Here is a 22,499-nt window from a genome sequence, read left to right as displayed (position 1 = left end):
GGAAAAATGGATACCAGGTCAAATTGTTCAATGTACAGGACCTGTGCCTTATAAAGTTAAAAATAACTTGTGCAGATAATAAGTGTGAATCTGTCAATCCCACCAAATCTGAACAGTTCACACCAACTCAGTTTGTTTCACAACCAAGTTCTGTTGATATGAGTGAACCAAGTTGTCTGGAGTCAGAAAATGTAAATTCTGGAGTTAATGATTTAAATCCTAGACCTCCTGAGATAGAGAACCCAGATGGTCAGAATCTTGAGTCACCAAATCAAAAGCCACTGAGAAGGTCAAGCAGGACAATCAAAGTCCCAAATAAGTTAGACCTATGATTTTAAAGGTCAAAAGGACTTTGACATCATTGTTTTGTATCTTGATTATGTTGTGGCATATTGTGCATTGTTTGTAAGGATGTAATCTACCATAATGTTCATGTTACAATATAATTGGTGATTTTAGGATACTATCAATTGTTCTATTGAGAGATGTGTTATTGTGTTCTAAGGGTAAAGGGATGTAATAGATTGAAATAATTGTGAGGTCAAGGGAACTCACTCTTCTGTATTAGTTATATTTATAATATTGTTATCTTGAGTGATGTCCCTTGTGTACTTCCTTCCGTCCTCTCTGTGTGTTACCATCGTGGTAGTTAGACCCAAATAAATGTGTTATATACAACCACAGGCTTCTGTCGTCAATCTATTATATCTTTGTCTGTCTGTTTTGTTTGCATTCATACATAATTCATCCTATTGCCATAAAACTTTAGGAAGCTGTTGAGAATATTCCGTACAGTGTTTTCCCAGACATTTGTCTCAACAGATGCCCGAAAGAAACTCTGACTCATGGGAAGTTTTCTGATATGAATTAATTTCATTTTTATTTCGGAGGGTGGCGCCCGGCAGTAGGGCGATTAGTTTTGACACCCAGTGTTCCACACCGGCTATTTTAGCACCTGGGGTCCGTTGATTGGGCGTCCTTCACAGCGGGATTAGTGTTACTACTTGATTCAACTGTCAAACTGCACAAGCGCATCAGCCGGCGATCAAATGATCCGGTGCGCCCTGGGCTCCCCCTATATTCATTTTAATGAGTGCCATACACCATATGATGCACTTTATAAATCCATGCTATTTATATTACTCCAACATTAATGCCCTCTTGGACGCCCGCAGAATTTGCATTCACATTTTGCACCCCCCCTCGAACTTTCGATTTGCACCCCCCTCAAGTTTTTCTTTATATATTTTGCTATTTTTTGCCTTGGTGTCACCCCCTAAGTGGTGTCACCCGGTGCGGTACGCACCCCCCCCCTCGCTACGCCTCTGTTAAAAGTATATATTTTCTATATAAATTATATAAATTTCATTTCGTTCGGGGGACGGTAGAATATTTTCCGGGGGGAGGGGGGCGGGGGGGGGGGGCTTCGCTAGAAAACAAGCTGTAAGCGCGCTCCCTACCGCCCCCACCCCTACATGGTCTGGTGAGCTGTGGTTCACGCTAAATATTTACATTCGTGCAGCCGGATTTAGTGACGGCTATTAGGGGCAGATAATTTTGTTTGAAACGATTTTAAACTTAGGGGAGGTAACTAAGAGGAGGCTGCTTTCGCGGGGGGGTGTAGGGCAGGGGTTGGGGGAAATGACGGTGGGGGTAGTATCGTCCTTAACGACCTACTGATAGTGTTTTAAAGCAAATATTTTCAGTGGCAAAATTGGAACTGTCGAATTCACAAATTATGAATTACTGAAAAGTAGAAAATAAAACAAATAGCGGCGTATGATATGCCGCGGGTCGGCTCGTAATATTTTATTATTAATATGAATATTATAAACCACAGAAGTAGAAAAAAATGGAAATGTTTATGGATGGAGCACATAAAGTTGATAAGTTTTAACTTCCGGTTAACAAAATACGTAAAAAAAAAAAGTCCAAAAGAAAACAACTTCGAAAGTAGGGGCTAGAACAAGATTCTAGATCTACTATTAGATCTAGATCTACAATTTTAGGGTCTAACTTTTTAGCCTTGGTTTAGTACTCAACCACTGACTGATAGATCTAAACTAACCCAGGTACGTAAAATCGCAGAGGCTAGTTCGGTTGTAGTTTAAGTAAAGTTTAAGTTAGACTAGGAAAGTGAGTAGGACTAGGAGGGGGCTAGGAGAGGACTGACTAGAGGTAGTTTTAGTAGTTGTTGTTAGTAAAAGTGGTAAACATTTCGAGCCGTCCCTATAGGATTTCATAGTGTCAGCCGCCAACTAATCAAACGCGCGCTTTCTCCACGTTTGGTTGGCGGCTGACGTCACCATGATTAGTCACGCGACGCGCTTTGGAGCTAAAAAGGGCCGAAAAAGCCATTTTTTCTACGTGTAGTTCGGATTTTTTAATGTTTTTTAAAATGTGCCCGAAAATGACCCTTTTTAAAATGGACATATATATATATATTATATAACAGCATATCGGTTAATAGTTAATATGTGAAACTTTGTCAAGAAATGTGCTGTTGATTGTCATTGGTCCATTAAATACTGTTTATTACCTTTTAATTTAGTTTTATACTAAGCTGAAACAATGTGTAATGAACTGTAAGTTTGAAGAATGAACGTACGCCTATCCTCCCCTATCCAAGAGTCCATAGACTTGTGTAAGTAATGATTGACTTGTGTAAGTAATGATAGTCTATAGACATTGTATAAAATTGAAGTGATAAGACGGGCTAACAAACAGAACTTAATCTGGTCTGTTAAAAGTAAAACTTGTTCTTAGAATACTACTTGGTGAATATAATAGCTAATCTATAATAGTCATTAACGCATTTCCTCTTGTATAGATTATTTCTGCATATATAAAAAACTATCTGAAAATTTAACTAAAATCAACATGTATTTTATTAGTCAAACGGCTCTTTTATGGTTTCCTGTAAGAGGAACCGCACAGTGCCATTTTACATCCTGCTTTTCAAGTTTTCTCAACTTGCATTTTTACGCAAAATTAAAATCGCTGAGGCTCTTGAATCTTTTTTCACACAAGACTGAAACTTTCCACTTGCATTCAGCATTAAGTTTACTGCAATACTTGAAGAAATATTGATATTTATGTCGCACCACCCCCTAATTTTTATTCATAGTTGTATGTAAAAAATGTTTATTAAATTGAATACAAGCTATCATAATGAAAAAAACAGGTATACATATGTCTGAAAAATCTAGATATTTTATCAGATTTTAAAAATCTCGTCAGAAATGCTCCAGTAATGTTTGTTGAGTTTCGTAAACATTCTTTACTGTAAACTATAGTTCATGTGACAGTTGAAATGTAGAGTCGAGTGTATAAAAATAATGTTTTTACTTAATTTTAAGTTTGGCTTGCCAGAAAATTAGTAACTATTAGTAGATCTAGATCGAAATATTAATAATACAGTCGAATTGTTTTTTTTTTAAAAACACTGAAATAAAAAATTGCAGAAGATTTGCCACAACTAGATCTAGGCTTAGTAAAATAAAATTATTAGATCTGCTAAGGTTGTAACAAGGACAAGAACAATGTTTAGTAGCACACACACTCAAAAATAATTAGCAATACAAAATAATTAGCAAAACAGTATTTAAATGCAACTAAAATCAATCTATCCAAATTTTAAAATATTCTGTATTTAAAAAAAGATGGCCCCAAATAAATTGGCATTGCGTGACAGTTTGACATGGTTTTAGTGGGGATTTTTTTCTGCTGTACCATTCCGGAATAAAAACCAACGCTATATCGTGAGATTACCTATTAATTTTTTTTAAAATTAGTTAAAAGAAAACAAAAAACAGTAGTCTCTTATATTTCTTTAGAATAATCTATCTATATATATAATTCTCTTCTGGGAGACGCTAGAAAACAAGCTGTAAACGCGCTCCCTGCCACCCCCACCCCTATATGGTCTGGTGAGCTGTGGTTCACTCTTAATGTTTACAAACAGAGCCGGGTTTAGTGACGACTATTAGGGGCAGATAATTTAGTTTGAAATGATTTTAAACATAGGGGGGGGGGGGGGGTTTACTAAGTGGAGGGCGGGGAAGGAGGGGGGGGGGCTATCGTCCTTAACGAGCTACTTATAGTGTTTTAAAGAAATATTTTCAGTGGCAGCGTTAGTAGTGTCGAATTCACAAATTATGAATAACTGAAAAGTAGAAAAAACAACAACTAAATAGCGGCGTATGATATGCCGCGGGTCGTTTATTAGAACAAGTATTGAAACATTTACTACAATCTGTAATGGCTGTTTTACCAAGAGCTCTTTATGTTGCTAGGCTTCATCAATGGACAGCAAATTTTCTGCTCAGGAAATTGGCCCAGATGAAGATCATCAAATTCGCAGACATGTAAATGCCAAACATATAAAAGGTAAACCATATAAGTGTTAGGTTACAGAGATTTATTTGAATTTGCAATGTATATATATATATAGTATTTGACAATATTTATGCTAACAGCATAATCTACAATTAACTGGCTAAAGCAACAAATACATTTTCACCTAGCATACAGTCATCCTTTAACAATCAGTTCACTAGCATACAGACATCCTCACACAATGAATCAGTACACCTAGCATACAGACATGCTTACACAATCAGTACACCTAGCATACAGACATCCTTTAACAATATGTTCACTAGCATACAGACATCCTCACACAATCAGTACACCTAGCATACAGACATCCTCACACAATCAGTACATCTAGCATACAGACATGCTTACACAATCAGTACACCTAGCATACAGACATGCTTACACAATCAGTTCACCTAGCATACAGACATCCTCACACAATCAGTACATCTAGCATACAGACATCCTTACACAATCAGTACATCTAGCATACAGACATCCTTACACAATCAGTACACCTAGCATACAGACATCCTCACACAATCAGTTCACCTAGCATACAGACATCCTCACACAATCAGTACACCTAGCATACAGACATCCTTTAACAATATGTTCACTAGCATACAGACATCCTCACACAATGAATCAGTACACCCAGTGGCGGAACTAGAAAAAAAGGGCCACCCCGCAAAGAAATATTTTGGGCCCCCTATATATATATATATATATATATATATATATATATATATATATATATATATATATATATACACATACGAAAATACCAACATAGATTAGAATACTCATTTCGGTCTTGTTCGAGTTTTAAAAAAAATAATTAAAAATACTTAGTTTTTATTAGAGTAAAATCAAGTTACAGCACATCATTTGTGTGACTGCTATTAGTCTGTTTTGAAAATCTCTATTTCAACATGTTTGCTATAATACCTCCTGTGTATAAGTCGGTCGAAATAATATGAAGCATGAAAGCTGTGTATGTGTAATGGTTTCTCGCATAACGTTTATTTTTATGTTTTTTTGTATTTATATTATTAGTTTTAAATACACTTCCTTTTTATGCTTTGTCATTCTTTAATATGTATTTTTTTTAATAATAATTTAGAGAAGTAATTGCTTTTTAATTTGTTTAGTGCAAATCTATTAAAAGGTGCTTAAGAGCACACATATTTGAGTATTTCAAAAAGGGAAATAAGTCATGGAAGTGGTTTGAACGTTTGCGTATCTTTCACGCGATGGATTTATTTTAAAAGAATTTTGCCGACAACAGCGTGTTTGATTGTAGGAGAAAGAGGACTTGAGATGGTGTCTATAGAATAAAGATAATCCAACCTCAGCTTCAGTATTCTTTTTACAAAACAACCATCAAGTCAAAAATGCAAGAAGATTTTTATTATTTAACTGTAAAAAAATTGATTATGGTCGGCTGCGGGCCCTTAAACGTCCCGGGCCCCCCCGCATTGCGGGGTCTGGCGGCACTGTAGTTCTGCCCCTGAGTACACCTAGCATACAGACATCCTCACACAATCAGTTCACCTAGCATACAGACATCCTCACACAATGAATCAGTACACCTAGCATACAGACATGCTTACACAATCAGTACACCTAGCATACAGACATCCTTACACAATCAGTTCACCTAGCATACAGACATCCTCACACAATGAATCAGTACACCTAGCATACAGACATCCTTACACAATCAGTTCACCTAGCATACAGACATCCTTACACAATCAGTACATCTAGCATAACATTTACTTTGCTAATCAACTTAACACAAACATTTATATTTTTTAGTTTTGGATACAGAAACAAGCAAATGGAAAAGGTAATCCAAGTAAATTTTGTGCTTATTAAAACAATTTTCAATACAGATTTAACTTAAAAGGGCTTTTATTTTTTATATATTTAAAATTTGTTGCTTAATTAACCATGGAAGAAAACATAATTTAAACAACAGATAACACTTTTTAAAATTACATTTTAGGGGAATATCATTTGTTGAAAGACAGTGTCCAAAGATTGCATTGTTTTTAAATGATGTTCCACATTTACGCCTTCAGGAAGGAACATATGGCTTTATTTGGGATAAGGTAAATAACAGTCATGTTATCAAATTTACTTTTTTGCTGCATTAGTAAACTGTAAATGTATTTATAAATAATTACAGTCCAAATTATCTCATTAGCAACATGCTATCAAGTAAAATGTTTTTCTTCTCCTCTGTTCTTAATTGTATCATTGAAGGGGATTTCCTACAACACAATTTAGTATTACATTTGAACAAGTGATGACCCATATGCCCAGTCAACTCTAACGTACATTCAGACTTCCTGCAGCCTGCTTTCCTTTCTGGATGTGCCTCCATAGCTTTGTTCAACCAAGAAGTTTCTGGCTCAGCAACTTACTGTTGCTGTGTGAATGTGCCTCGTCTATATATAAAAATATTATTTTAGGAAAGAGTGATCACGTATGAACACTCTGTTCCTCTTGATTTTATTCACTATTTTTCATAACTTTTCCATTTTTACGGAACATCCTACAAGCGCTTTTAAATATCTAATTTTAATGTGGTTGTTTTTTTTTTTAGATTTTTACTGAATTAAAAAAAAAACCTTCTCGATCTGCTTCTTAATTTTTTTGCACCAGATGCTGTCCCTTTATTGTTCATCTAAGCATGTATTGCTCTAATTTTTCTTGAAAGCTCATGAGCAACCTGCTAACAAGTAAAATGTTCGATCTATGAGTAAAAAGTGTTGAACTAGTTGAGCTTTGTTTATTTCATGCTCTATTTTTAGAATGAGCTCAGCAAAATTTAGCAAATGGCATTAGAGTGAAAATTTTGTATTATGTATGTTCTCAACTCATTGGTTTAATGTGCTTGAGTTTTCTGTATGGGTAGCAAGGTGTTACGAGGTAGAGTTGCTAGTCCTAGCCCAACCCTCCTTCTTTATCCAGGCTTGGGACCAGCGAGGTGCCCTTCAAAGGTTTATCTAGGGTGGATTTGTACTAGCAACATTATCAGACGGGCACTAGACTGGAACCCCACAAGGGAAGAGAAAAGTAGTTGGGCCAAAACAAACAGAATGACATGGGCCCAACCTTGAGAAATTGCACCAAACCAAGTATAATGTAGAGGCTTGGTTACGTCCCTATGCTCCACAAGGAGACCATAAGAATGATGATGTTGATGTTCTGTACTAAAGTAAACTCATCTTAGTAGACCATACAAATTTACCAGCATCCTATGTAAAGTAATGGGAGCAGAAAATTACCCCTCCCCCTTGCCAATTATACCATGTTCATTTCACCTCCCCTCCTACATTACCCCCAGGTAAGTTAACTCCCACCCCAAAAAAACTGGAGTAGGACATCACCCCCCTTACCATTCAGTTACAGATTGTCCCTAATCCTAACATTAAACAAAACTTCAACAGTAGGGCAATGTTAGGATTAGAACTGGGGTAAGGGAACTTTCTGGAGGACATGCTTATACCATTTTTCCTGCTTTAAGAAATATGATTTATAGGTTTTCTCTCAGCAGGCATTATATAGAAGCCTGATTTTCTTGCTTTGCAGACACCATGTATGTTTCTATAGTGGGGATTATTATCATGGGGGAGGAATGTCCCACAATTATAATGTTTGTATGAGGTGTTGTTTTTAAGAATTTTAAGTTACTGTTTTTAATTTCTTCCTAGAATCTCCAACCCTCTGATGGTCGGTATGAGGCTGGAGAACACTACTGTGGAACAAGAGAGCCACCTAGAAAAAGTGTCCATGGTACAGTTTCATTTTACCGTGACGGCATGACAGGTGCTAAATTTGCTATTAAAACTTTGGAGGTTTGCACAGTTAAATTATTACTTTTTTTTGTTAATTACTTAACAATTTTTTGAGCCCCTGAAATTCATGGTTTTTTTTTCATGTTAATACAGTTGGGTCATTATGTTTTGTTTTGTCTAGGACATTCCCCCCATTCACCACCATTTTACTCCCAGATGAATTAGCCCCCAGGGAATAACCCCCCTCCCCCTCAGAGTAATTCCCAGCTTCCCCCTTATGAATACTTAGCATTTTATAAAATGCCTGAAATGGTCTTACAGTCTATAATAATAAGCTTATTCTATGTAGAAATCTCACTAACCTAAACATATTTCTAGCCTTGTTCCTATGTTTAATCAAAACCCTATGAGGTTAGCTAGTAATTCTCAGGCGGGTATTGTCCAAAAGCAATTTTTTTTGACATAAGTAATTTATCTAGGGGTTAATGATAATGTGAAAAATTACTTAGGGGAGGGGGATTTCCTGCCCCTTATTGTAGATCTGAAAATAGTTCTGATAGACCCATCTGTTAGACTGTTGATTTATTTAGCTTATGAGCTGACCCGCTATCTAGTTGTTTTATTTTCTACTTATCAACAATTCATAATTTGTGAATTCGACTCTACCCCACCCCCCTGCCTCTCCCCACCCCCTGTCTCTCCCCCCCACCCCCTGCCTCCCCCCCAACCCCCCCCCCCCCCACTCCCCCACACACACCCCCCCCCCCCCCCAGTGAAAGTAGCCGCTTACAGATGACAATGAAAATATCAAGCAGAACTTATATCTCCCCTTAGTTTCAAATCGTTTAAAAACTAAATTCTTTGCCCCAATAGCCATCACTTATTCAAACCGGCTCTACTATTGTAAACATTCGGGGTGAACCATAGCTCACCTGACAGGTGGGGGTGAGGGTGGTAGTGATATGGGTAGAAAGCGGGGTAGGAACGGCTAAGCTGCGTGGTGTCTCGTATGGTTCCCATGAAGAGAATTGTATATATAGATTAAATTAAGACAAAAACAAAAAGGTACTTTTTACTCTTTTTGAGTGTACAGTTAAATCTTTCTTTTTTTTTTAGTTAAAATTAAATTTGTCCATTGTTAATATTCATACCTAGTGTGCCAATGGGTTTAGAAATGATGATTATTGTTAATTTAAATTTGAAAGAAGTAATCTTCATAAAAGTTAAAATAACAAATATCTGTCTATATTTTACACCAATAGTCCAACGGGAAAAATTGCTTAAATTTAATATTGACTGTATTTATTGATTTTAAGAAATTCATCAGATAGACATTCTGTTTACTTCTAGGAGAATGCCCACTTTCATCCCAATGAAATTAGGGTTGGCCTTACTATTGAGCACCCTAACATCTGCTCTGTATATGGAATCATCATCCGAGCACATCGCATTCATATACTCTTAGAACATGCAGGTCATAATATTTTAGTACAGCTGTCAATTTATTTTAGTGTGTCTCTGTTCATCTTACTGCATAGCATAAATTATAAATTTTGTAAATGAATTTAATCAGTTCTATTAAAAAATTTAACACTAAAGGTAAAACCTTTTTACTCAGGTTCACCATTGAATGAAGAAAGAACTTGGATTACACAGTCACCACAGCGTATGCTTCTGGCTGCAAAACAAAGTTTTCAGGCCTTAGAGGTTTTGCATCTCAATGGATTTGTTCATTGTGACATTAAACGTAGGTTGAAAGTTGATTTTAAAAAAAAAATTTTTTGTCTGCTTGGGGCATGGAACCAAAATTACACTTCATTGAACAATATTTCCAGATACCTTTTCAACCGAGACCAAGCCCTTCGAGACCCCATAATTTCATTCTTGCTGGAACTTTGTTGGTTTTTTGGTTTTGCTTTAGCCAGAGGTTTCTTTTTTTTTATTATTTGGTTTTTTTAAGGTTTCCTATCCCTGACTTATGTTTTTGCTGAATTAGACTTTTGTTCACAATTTTATTTCATCTTACTATCAGTATGTTTCCTGTTTTAATTCATGTAAGAAATAGGAGCTGTTTAAAATTTTGACTGCAAATATTTTCTGTTTTGTTTAAAATTTATTTCACCAGCTGATAATATAATGATATCAAAGAAATGCAGTGACTTTACTGTGAAACTAATAGACTTTGGCAGCTGCCAGGCAGTTGGCGCTGGACTGCCAGAACATGCTCATACCACACTGTATTACTGGTCTCCAGAAATGTGGCTTTCACTTGACCAGAAGGTATCAGAGTTCTAGTCTTGTTGCTTTTATTTTAGTCTTCATTACCGCTTATCCTAAAATGATATTTTATTTTTTAAAAGATGAAATGATTATTAACTTTCCCCCAGAAACAAGTGATCTGTCGATTTGCTATGGATGTTTATGCGATGGCTTTGACATTTTATTTTGTGCAGACATCCAATCATTTAATTCAGATGCTTAATGAGAAAGAAGTTAAAAATCTTGTAGGTATTTTTTCCCACTAACAAAATTACATTTACCTGCATAATTTCAATTTCTTTATATCGAAGTTAATACAAATATTTATTTTTTACTTAGTTAAAAAATTAGTTATTTATTGACTAAATTCTAAGAAATGAACCTTTTAAAAAAATACATTTTTCTTAAGAGTTGAAGTTTATTACTTGGCTAAAGTTATGGATAAAAACTTTGAACAAAAGATCAAAGTTCATCCAGCTATGGCGAGTACCTGACATAAGTTTGGGGAAATGAAGGATAGCCGGCCATTGTGTTGACCACACCTCTACATTTTTTGCTAAGACTATGGCCTATCCTGATAGACTTTTAATTATTTAGAGCTTAGTTATCAAAGGATAAATCAACAGTAAGCCTGTTTCTGACTGCAATCAAATTCTCTAAGACTGTTTAGTTTTACAGCTGGTGAATGACATGCATTCTTTCACCATAAGCTGAGTATTTATGTATTAACAGTACCGGGGAAACATTAAAAGGCTTAAAGTTTTAATAGTACTGTAGCTGTATTTATTTATCTTTTAGATGGTGGAAAATCCAGATTTTATTCTGCTGATTGCACTTCCAGAAACCATTCCCACTGAACTTAGGGCAGTCATGCGGCCATGTCTTGCAGGTTGTCCTGAAGCTCGATGGAGCGCCGAGCAAGCAGTCCGGCAGCTAACAGGTAAATACTAATTATTCCAAGGGGAGAAACTTTGAATTCATTGCGTGAGTTACTGATTATGGAAATGTGTATTTTAAATGCTTCATGCCTTTTTTCCATAGAAGACACGCTGACATCGGTAGAAAACTACAAGGATAAATTTGAAAGATTATATGCTCTGCTTAAAAGCAGTCCATCAGAAGTATCTGCCAAAACAGTATTTGGAGAGCAAGCTCCTTCATTCACTAGAGATCAGCCAGAAGGGGTGCAGTATTTTGTTGGTAACAGTAAAGGGCCAGAGAAAAAAGAGATAACGCCAGCAAAAAACAGAAAGAGTATTGCATTCACAGCTAGTAAGTGTGGTAGATCTGCTAAATGTAAAAAGACAATGAAATCTATAGTAAAAGTGAAATCTCCCCGGAACAATTCCCTTGAAAGAAATGTTGGCAATCTCTACCAGCCTTGTTCACTTTTAACAAAGTTGGAAAAAACTTCAACTCATGCTAACTTTGAGCCATCAACTGATGAAAAAGCATATTCTTGCTCTATTTTATTGAAAAATCTTGCGCTACAAGTTCAACCTTCTGAGAAGAAAAAAGCCATTGCAGAAGAAATAGCAGGTAATAGGACTGTGAGTCCACTGGAAGGCATTTTCACCCAGTGTGATATGAGTAAAGATTCAAGCATGAAATCTTTAAATGTGAAAAAAAACATTAGTACAAAGAAGTTGAGCATGGAAACTTTAAAGTTTTCTATGGTTCAATGTGATCAAACAGAATTTTTGTCAAGTGGAAAAATTATTGACAAGATACAGAGCAAAGCAAAGAGTGAGCAAGGCGCTAAGTCAGTCTTGCATAACAATAGCAAGCACATAAAAACCAAAGGATCTCCCCCTGAGTTAAACATTGAAACAAGAGATGCAATCCTTGAGTCCCAAAAATCAAGCTCTAATGCCCAGAATGTAACTCAACCATTCCCAGAAATAACAGATATCAGAGTACATCCTCCAGTGCATGAAGTATCTGATGGTCTTGACACCAGAGAGAATCTCAATGTGGGGGATGACATGGACTTTGTGATTGATGCACTGGGACCAACTATTCTCACAGGAAATGATGATGACATTCTCAACAACTGGGTTCAAATGCTAGAGAAAGATGAAGCAACAGAAAAAAGCTCTAGTGTAGAGGCAGCCATAGATGTGAACCTTGATCAGTTCAGGAGTGAGGCCTCTGTGCCAGCAGAGGAGGCCATGGATACAGATGAAAGTGACAGTAAGGTTGGGATGTCAAGCATGAAACATCAGGGAATAAGTAGAAAACGCATGTCTTATCCTTTGGAAACACATCCAATTCCAGAAAAAACTATTTGTCCTGATCGTGATCAGATTTTGCCAAATTTTGAAGAAATCTTGCGTTAGCTTTTTTAATGTCTGACTGCATGACCACACATTAAATTTAGACAAGTATTTCACAGCCTCACCAGGTGTTTTACTAGTTCTGGGTGAAGAAGAAAACTGGATCTCCAGAATTTTCATTTGTCAATATTGACAAAATGTTTTAGGGTCATGGAACATTTCTTATGCTGGTTGACATACTTTCTTGAAAAGCAGAGTAAATAAATATAATGGTTATGTTTCCAGTGCAACTTTTATTAAAAAAACCTCAAAACCATCATGCTACTAATTGCAGATTTAAATAATGTACCACTCTTAATCCACCATTGGGTATGGTAAAGAGATGGAAGTACTACTAAGTGTTTCTTTTTCAGTTAAGAAAATATGTCTATCTTATCAGCTAATGTTCTTAATTATATTGTTAGTAGTCACATTAATTAGAAGTGATCTAAGCTTGTGACCACCTTTTAAACTCAAATTAGGAGGTTGGTATGGTTTCTAAACCAAAAAGTCCCAAGTTCAAACCCCCAAGCAGATGAGGCTTGATAATTGTGGACAGCAACCCATCTGAAGAGAAAACTCCAAAATCAAACAGCTGCTGCCTTGCAGCTTGTCTTGGGAAGGCAAAGGCTATCAAAGCAAAGCCAGAAAGAAAAGCAGGCTGAAATTTGAGTCAACTGGCCATATGGCACATAACATGTTGACACATAATACTTGTGTTGGATAAAATCTCCTCCATTACAATTAAAAACAGAGAAGAGAATATTTATAATCCAGTTTGTATGAGAAATCATTTCCAGTTCTCTGTATAACTGGAATTAAAGGATAGGATATAGATCTAATATTTAAACAATGTAAATGTTTATAAAAGTGGTTTTGCTGTAGTGATAAAATATTTTATATTATTGTACAAAATGATCTTTAAACAATACTTCAGGAATTTGCAAGATTGAAGCTGTTTGATTGTACATTCTATTGTCCATCATTTTTAAAAAAAACTGTTCACTTAATTGACTGATGGTGTATAAAAATTATACCTGCCTATATACATTTATATATGTATTTATGTCCAAAAAAGTGTATTAATGCTTTCCCTGTTTGAAATTTCAATGTAATTTAATGTAAAATTAATAAAATGTATGTAAAAAACCTGTTGTATGATGTTTATGATGCCCTCTGTTACCATGGTAACACGAGCTCACAGATCTTTCAAGAACTTGTTATGTTTTTCCCAGATTGAAGATAAACACAATTTTTATCTGGACACTTGTCATCTCTAGTCAAATACATTGTAAACTAATGTCCAAGCAGCATTGACATGACTTCTTACACCAGAGTAAATAGCTATTTCATTAGGCATGAAAGAGATTGTATCTACAACAGCTACTTAGCATACTTGTTTGATATTAATACTTGAGCCATATTTAGCTGTATGATCACCATTGAGCTGGTTTGTGGTGCCCAGTTCACCATGAAGCTTTTAGGTGGGACCCAGATCTGAATGGAGATGAAAGCTCTACCTAGATTTGAAATGAGCTGTTAAGCTGTGACCCTATTCCTTATTACTGTTTTAAGCTTTAACAATATTCATGTATTGATCATGTTTGCACATAAAATGATGTACAATGTTATTGAAAACAGAAAATAAACTTGTTAATGAATTGGTGTACTGTTCTGTAATTTTCTTAAAAATGATTTAAACCTTGTTACATGAATATTCATTTAAATAATGATTTTCTTTCATATAATATTATAATTATATGCCTATGAGGACGGTAATGCTAGTATGCTTTGTTAAACCCCTCACAAAATTCCAGAGTTAGATAATATGTACAGCCTCTTGACAATGTAATTTCCTTGACTAGTGAAATTAGATTAGCATAAAAGGGGAAGGTGGGGTGGGGGATGCGTGCAGAACTAGGGGGTTATCCATTTATGCTATCTACATGAAAAGAGGGGGGGGGGGGGTTCAGAAGAAAATCGTCTTTTAATGGAGGGAATGGGTTATATCCACATGGACGTCCATTTGTTGAATTTACCATCGAAATACTTGATTTTTAAAACAAAAATGCGTAACCTGCGTTTAACATGTACGGATCTTGTCCAGGTAAGTCCACCAAAAAGTTAGCCCCGCCGCCCATTAAAGATTTTTAAAAAGGTTTAAAACCCTTAATCTAGCCCTAAAAATATTTAACACAGTGAGTTTACGGCTTAAACTCTGCTTCTAACATCAGTGCAACATGCATCTCTTCACGCATCATCCAGAACAGTGCTAACAATCATGTAACCAGGGTGGACAAACTCCAGAGAACCCGTGTTTAATGGGGTCATGATGTTTTCCGAAGCATTCCAACATAAAAATAATATTTAAAAAATAATATGTTACAAATAGGCTTACGGGCTATATAAATCATTCAACTACTTGGCAATGACATTTTGGGAAAACATATACCCTAGGCAGTGGTTCCCAACCTTTTACGAGATGGCGACCCCTTTTATAAAATGTAAGTGACCCGTGACCGCCATAAAATTAAAAATTCGAAACTAGTAAGAAAATTAATAAGCACTAAAAATAAGATTTTCTAGTAGACTTTCAATATGAATTATTTGTGATAACTGTTTTAATACGATGAGTAAAATTGCATGCTATTAAAGCCTCAACATTCGCGGTTGAGTTTTTGATAACGCCAACCTCATGTCATTCTCAACATTTAATTAATTTCTTTGTTTTGTTTTTAATTGGAGAAGTGTTTAAAATCTATTCTCTCTAAAATATGTAGACACAGGGAACTAAAACTCGACAGGCAATCAATTTCACGTTTGGGTATGAATGGTGCATGCTACACCAAAATAGTGTGGGCAGAATTCATCCTGCAATTCATCGGGAATACTGGCAACATCAAGAAGAGCTGAGGAAGGGCAACGCCTCAATGCAGAATCTTCATCTTTCGGCTCAGGGAAAATAAAACCACAGTTTGTTGTCAAGAAATTCAAGATGCCCAGAGGCCTCTTTCAAATTTGTATTTATCTCACAATCACATTCACCTACCAACACTGCAGAGTTTCTCAAACATGGCAAAATTTCCAAGATTTATTTTTTTCGCCAATTTTGCAGTTTTAATAAATAATGCCCCGAGATTGTAATGAAAAGAGATAATATTCGTTCATTTTCCCTGAATCTTCAGCTAAAACTATTTTTCTATTCGAATATATCTGCTAAGTACAGTGGTGTCGCTAGGTCGGGTGTCACCCGGTGCGGCACTTCGTTGTGTCACCCCCCCCCCCCAAGAAACAAAGTATATATATATATATATATATATATATATATATATATATATATATATATATATATATATATATATATATATATATATATATATATATATATATGTTACGGTCAAAGCCCGAAGTGCGGCCAAACCCCGGATTGGCCGGCCAATGCGCGGATTGGCCGGCTCTCTTGGCCAAAGCCCGAAGAACTTAGAACTAAGATCGTATTTCGTACATTGGCCGGCCAATGCGCGCACTGGCCGGGACGTACTGGCCAAAGTCCGAAGTACTTAAACTTGACAGCGTATTTTGTACATTGGCCGGCCAATGCGCGCATTGGCCGGGATGTCCTGGCCAATGTTGTATCTAGACTAAGTTGTGATCGCGTTTTAATTATTCTGGGTGCGGTTTCATTTTGAGTAACGTATTGTTTTGCTCTTGTTTGTATAGCATTCTATATGCAAGGCGACATGGATCAAAAGGGCCGTCAGACCAAGAGACAGACATAGCAAATGGCTGTCAAAAGAAAAAAATGTAAATCCATGTTAGTTTCAATATATGGGCTACAACTGTATGTGACAGCCTCCTCCATGATGACGAGGTGAGACAATCATCAAAGAACAAAAGACAGTCGGCGTCACCGACCACGTGCAACAAGACGGAACGTTCAAAAGACTTTTCCGCGTTCCTAGATGTTCAAAACATGATGATGACATGGATGCAAACAAATGAATCAGCTCATTGGGCTGAGAGTCTCAAATTCATTCAATTTATGAAAAATCGTTCTTTTCATCAAGGAATCCAACAATCACCATACGAAGCCTTGTTTGGATGCAAAGCAAAAGTGGGACTTAGCACTTCAAATCTACCAAGAGAGGCTCTCAATAAAATAGCTACTGAGGAAGATCTTGAGAACATTGAACAAGAAATGGAGGTTGCCATAAATGCAACTACATCCTCAGCTCACACATCTACTGCCGTGGCGGAACGTCCAGACCAGTTGCGTGACAATAATGTGGCCAACAGATTCTGTATAGTTTGTGAAAAACATTGTAGTGCAGCTCATTCTTGTGGATCCTGTGGCAACGATGTGCATGCTATTTGTGGAATACTCAATGAAGCAGACGAAGGGTACGGAGGGAACATTACCTGCAGATTGTGTCACAACAAACAAGACATCATGGAACACAGGTCAGCAGCTCATACTGGCTTGCAAAATCAAGGTGCTAAGATGCTTAAAACATCAAATACAAAATTTAAAGATGGTGGAGTGGGTGACAATGTACGCATCCGTGTTCCAGATGTTGACAGAGGTCGCGGTGATCCCCGAAGCGTGATTGCAGTTGTCATGAGCGTCGAGGGCGGTTTCTACAAATTAGGAACCGAACATGGTGTTCTAAAACAACTGTATGCTAGAAGTGAGTTTTCATTTCTTCACGAAAAACTGCTCTTATCGTCGTCAGTTGGCACTGAGGAAAAATCACTACGAACCATCGCATCTTCATCGCATCTTCACAATCATTGACTGGGGGCCAAGGCTACACTCGCTGCAATTGCACAACCAAGTGTACAACAAATCGCTGCAAGTGTAAAAATAACAAGCTGCTATGTAATTCTAAATGCCATAAAAGTTCAACTTGTTGTAACAAATGATAATATTGATTGATTGAGACTATAGTACAATAAAAAATTTGAATGTTTCTGTCATTTACTTTAAATAATAATCAATAAAGACTTAATTTCATGATCCTACCGGCATAAAAAAAAACAAAATCTGCTCATGATCTTCTAATTAAGACTTTGGCCGGTCCACCATGGCCAGTCCGCGGACTGGCCGGGACTGGCCGGCCAAAGGCCGAAATCAAGAGCTATTTCAGACTTTGGCCGGTCCACAATGGCCAGTCTGCGGATTGGCCGGCCAAAGGCCGAAATGAAGCAAAGTTTCGGACTTTGGCCGACCTATGGGAGGCGATATTGGCCAATGCGCGGATTGGCCGGCCAATCCTAGCATTGGCCGACTTCGGGCTTTGACCGTAACATATATACTTGTGTATAAACTTTAATCACTGCAGACTTAATAGTAACGATGTTTATCTATAGTCTGTATAGTCTGTTAATAATACAGTTGGATGTAGCATTGTTTTCTATATAGTTAGCATGTTTACACTATGGTGTCACCCCCATCATCTTGGTATAATTGTCGATTCGTACTTAAAAGATTATTTAACTTTAATTAACCATAAATGGAACTGGCAAAAAGCGCATTCTTCTTCTGTATATTTTGCAATTTTTCGCTATGGTGTCACCCCCCTAAATGGTGTCACCCGGGGCGGTCCGCGCACCCCCGCCCCTTCCTTGCTACGCCCCTGGTGCTACTCTCTCCAAGCACTCTTTGTCGTTAAAATATTTCAAAGAGTCTAGTTACCATTGCACTTCCAAGAACAACTTGATTTCATCTTTTGATTCAAAAACACATAGTCACAACATTTCCTTTTGACAGCCCGCCTACTGTTGTGCTATTCATGTCTTTGCACAGTTATTTAAACAGACGGGTGTTAGGGCTCCAGATTTAATATAATTTACGTTTTGTAAACACAGCTCACCAGACTGGAGTGGCAATCCCCCTTATACATGACTTTTGTCGACTTCAAAAAGGCGTTTGACAGTGTGAATAGAGATGCTATCTGGAAGTTAATGAGCCATTATGGAATACCCAAATAATTTATATCTATTACACAGAAACTATATGAAGACTCCACCAGTCATGTAATACACAAGGGAAAGCTAACAAAACCATTCACGGTGACAACGGGAGTAAGACAGGGATGTATGCTATCGCCAATGATATTCTTGATGGTAATCGACTGGATCATGCTGAGGGCCACAAAAAAACGACACAGGAATCCAGTGGAGTTTTACAAAAAGGTTGGAGGATCTTGATTTTGCCGATGACATCTGCCTACGATCTCATAAGCATCAACACACGCAAGCCAAACTAAATCGGCTGTCTGAAGAAGCCTCCAAAATTGGACTAAAAATAAAAAAACAAAAAAAACCAGAGGTCATCAGAATCAATAACAGCCAGGACCTGCCCATACAGCTAAATGGAGAAGATTTACGAGAAACAAACACATTCACATATCTGGGAAGCGTGATCAATAAGGACGGGGGAGCAGACGAGGACATAAAATGCCGTATCAACAAGGCTAGATGTGCCTTCAACTCACTGCGCCCGATGTGGAGGTCCACGGCCCTGTCACTCCGGAGCAAAATTGGGATTTTCAACACGAATGTTAAGGCAGTGCTACTCTATGGCTCGGAGACCTGGAGAGTTACGAAGACAAATACTGATAGTCTACAGGCGTTCGTAAACAAATGCTTACGACATATACTCAAAATAAGATGACCAGACAAAATATCAAACAAAGACCTGTGGCAAATTTTAAAACAACAGCCAATAGAGAAAGATATCAAGGCCCGTAAATGGGGATGGATCGGACACACGTTAAGAAAAGAAAAAGAAAACATCGCAAAACATGCATTGGACTGGAATCCCCAGGGGAAAAAGAGGGTGGGCCGGCCAAAGAAAACATGGAAGAGAACGGTTGAGGAGGAGGCAAAAACAGCTGGGCTCTCATGGGCACAGATTAGAGGAGCAGCCCAAAACCGAGTCCGCTGGAGATGTGTGGTTGCAGCCCTTTGCTCCCCAGGGGCCACAAAGGAGTGATGATATATATATATATATATATATATATATATATATATATATATATATATATATATATATATATATATATATATATATATATATATATATATATATATATAGATGTGTGTGTGTTTGTGTGTGCGACAGTCTGGAAAAAAATTAAAAATTACGCTGATTGTCGTTCCCTAAAACTTCACTGGACACCAATTAAATTCCCCTTAAGATGCCGAAACAAATAAAAAGTAGAAAATCAAAAGAGCTTAGAACAGTGAGCTCCATCGAACCCGAGAGGTTCGGTAATTCAGTCTCAGGGCTTCCGCGGAGGTCAAGACACACAACCGACTCATAGGATTCACGATCGGATTTTGTCATTGTGGACGATACAACTGTTAATGAGGGTTCGGTGATTGCGCATATGAAACTGGTGGGGTTCGGTACTCCAAAAAGTTAAGAACCACTGCTTTAGGGTGTATTTTGTAGAAGATGCAAGCCTTATTTGGTCTAGTTTTGGTCGTGTCTTTAGAACATTTTCGATAATAGTAGGCCAATATTGCAATTTTGAATTATCAGTTCGGTTGAACAAAGTAATAATTAGTACAATATACAAATGTTCTTATCTCTTAACATTTTGGCAAAGAGTGTCTCTTCCCATCCACCCGCTCCGACAGTCTGCCATTTTACTGATCGGATAGCGATACAAGAACAGAGTTTCTTCCAGGCATCTCTTTTACCGCCCCCCCCCCCCCCGAACGAAATGAAATTTATATAATTTATATAGAAAATATATACTTTTAACAGTGTCCCCCCCCCCCGAAGAAAGTCTACCGCCCCCCCCCCCCCGAAAATTTTAAGTGCCCCCCCGGAGAAAAAAGTCTGGAAGAAACACTGTACAAGAATCCGTTATATTTATTTCTCTTTAATGCAGTGATCCAGGCAAGATGTAACGCAATCAAGTAAAAGTATCTGATCTATCACGATCAAGTTGAGAGAATCGTAAGAACGTACAAAGAAGTAGTCGCGTTATTACTTAGCAAAACTAAGTAGTGAAATAGTACATTAAGTGTTAATACAATTGATTTTTTTCCCAAGTGTTAAAAAAGTTATCTAGCAACCGATCCAGTACATCTTGGACGAAAATGGTAGAGCGGATTTTGAACGTCACTAACTCTTTTTTATGTTACACAATCGTAAAATACGCTTTAGTACAATGGGTTTCTTTTCTGAGTGATATCGGTTAATTCCTTAATCCGGTGTGAAATTTTCCGATTTTAGTCTTCGAAAAAGCGCCCCCCCCCCCCTCTCCCCATCTAGGAAAGCTGGAAAGCGGTTTTTTCCGGTAACTGCCCAGCTAACACAGTATGTAATACCGGGGTCGGCCCAAGCTTGGCCCAATGTTGTAATCATGGCCAAACATTGGACAAGCTTACGCCAGGGTACAGCCAAGATTTGTACATGCTTGCATCCCTTGATACCTTGATATTTAACCGTTTTTACCTTGGCTGCCAAGATTACACTGATTTATGTATTCACTGCAGAAATTTTAGTTAAATATGCTTGTTAAACTTAATATATGTTAACTAAAATTAAGTTATCTTTTAATATCATGCTCTAATGTAAACATAGCATCAATAACAGACTACGTTGCATGTGTTAAACATTTTGTTAATCTTTTTAAAATTTTGTGCGCTACTGCCACCGGCCCCCTGTCGCCCATTGTCCCTTTGTTCACATTCCTTCCTATTGTTCGCAAGCCAGCATACCGGTGCTTCGCCATTTTTCTTAACAAAAGACTTTGTATCCAGTCACAGTAAAACAGGTAGGCCCACTGTAGCCTTTTAGTTCAACAGTGAGAAGTAGTATAACTGTATTTATGCAGAATCTGGAAAACTCGTATTTTTTTGTTGGAAACTTCAACTTTATGGGCCTAAGTCATCAAATAAAAGTTATAAAAGGTAGTTTATTTGAGGTAATAAAATGAGCCTAGATCTAGTCTAGATCTATATATTAATAATACTAGGGTCTATAATAGTCTATATTCTGTTTATTTTGGCATGCCATTAGGCTATAATTACATTTTACAATAATCTCCTTTATGATAGATCTAGATTCTAATAATACTAAATAACTAAAAATCGTAATCAGAGGGCGGTTAATTTTGACAGCACTTTTTTTTTGTATTGAAAAGTATGCAAGTTCTTTTGGGGTTATATTGATTATTGATAGATCGATGTATTTATTGGTTTTCAACTTTAGGTATAATTATCACGCACAGGGGAAGGGAGGGGGGCGTAAATGTTTATAAATTAATAAATAATCATTCACTTTAACTTTTAAAAAAAACTTAATTTTATTGTTCTAGGCCTATTTGTGTAAGGATTTGAAACTGTCTTTAATAATTAATTCAGAGAGAGAGAGAGAGAGAGAGAGAGAGAGAGAGAGAGGAACAGTAGACACAATTATAGAACAAATTTCTACATGTTAAACAAACAGTCACAGTGTATTTTGATAGGTATTAATTTTGAAAAAAATTAGTCAACTAGAATTCTAAATTGATTCAAGATTGTCATTCAAATTTCTATTACTGTTACAGGTCCCTATGGGAGAATAAGATGTCATCATCATCACTCCTTTGTGGCCCCTGGGGAGCAAAGGGCTGCAACCACACATCTCCAGCGGACTTGGTTTTGGGCTGCTCCTCTAATCTGTGCCCATGAGAGCCCAGCTGTTTTCGCCTCCTTCTCAACCGTTCTCTTC

At 37.0% G+C, this 22,499-nt stretch overlaps 1 protein-coding gene across 2 annotated transcripts; it reads left to right on the top strand.

Annotated features, from left to right (window-relative positions):
• Window positions 1-1,915: 1,915 nt before the first annotated feature.
• Window positions 1,916-14,419, top strand: LOC131938806 (putative serine/threonine-protein kinase CA_C1728). 2 transcript variants are annotated; one of them, XM_059296998.1, is made up of 12 exons: window positions 1,916-2,072; window positions 2,552-2,644; window positions 4,296-4,389; window positions 6,205-6,235; window positions 6,395-6,500; window positions 8,109-8,252; window positions 9,543-9,666; window positions 9,811-9,939; window positions 10,318-10,472; window positions 10,580-10,696; window positions 11,250-11,391; window positions 11,493-14,419. In XM_059296998.1, the coding sequence occupies exons 3-12, from the start codon at window positions 4,305-4,307 to the stop codon at window positions 12,788-12,790; spliced, it is 2,331 nt and encodes a 776-aa protein (XP_059152981.1). In that variant the 5' UTR covers window positions 1,916-2,072; window positions 2,552-2,644; window positions 4,296-4,304; the 3' UTR covers window positions 12,791-14,419. The 2 variants fall into 2 exon arrangements, with proteins under 2 accessions (XP_059152981.1, XP_059152980.1); XM_059296997.1 differs by lacking the exon at window positions 2,552-2,644.
• The last annotated feature ends 8,080 nt before the right edge of the window (window positions 14,420-22,499 follow it).

The sequence above is a fragment of the Physella acuta genome, unplaced genomic scaffold (genome assembly GCF_028476545.2).
Source record: "Physella acuta isolate Inbredline_101_S28 unplaced genomic scaffold, ASM2847654v3 ptg000257l, whole genome shotgun sequence".
Lineage (NCBI taxonomy): Eukaryota > Metazoa > Mollusca > Gastropoda > Physidae > Physella > Physella acuta.
Note: the sequence above shows the minus strand (reverse complement) of the source record. Positions and strands in the feature narration are given on the sequence as shown.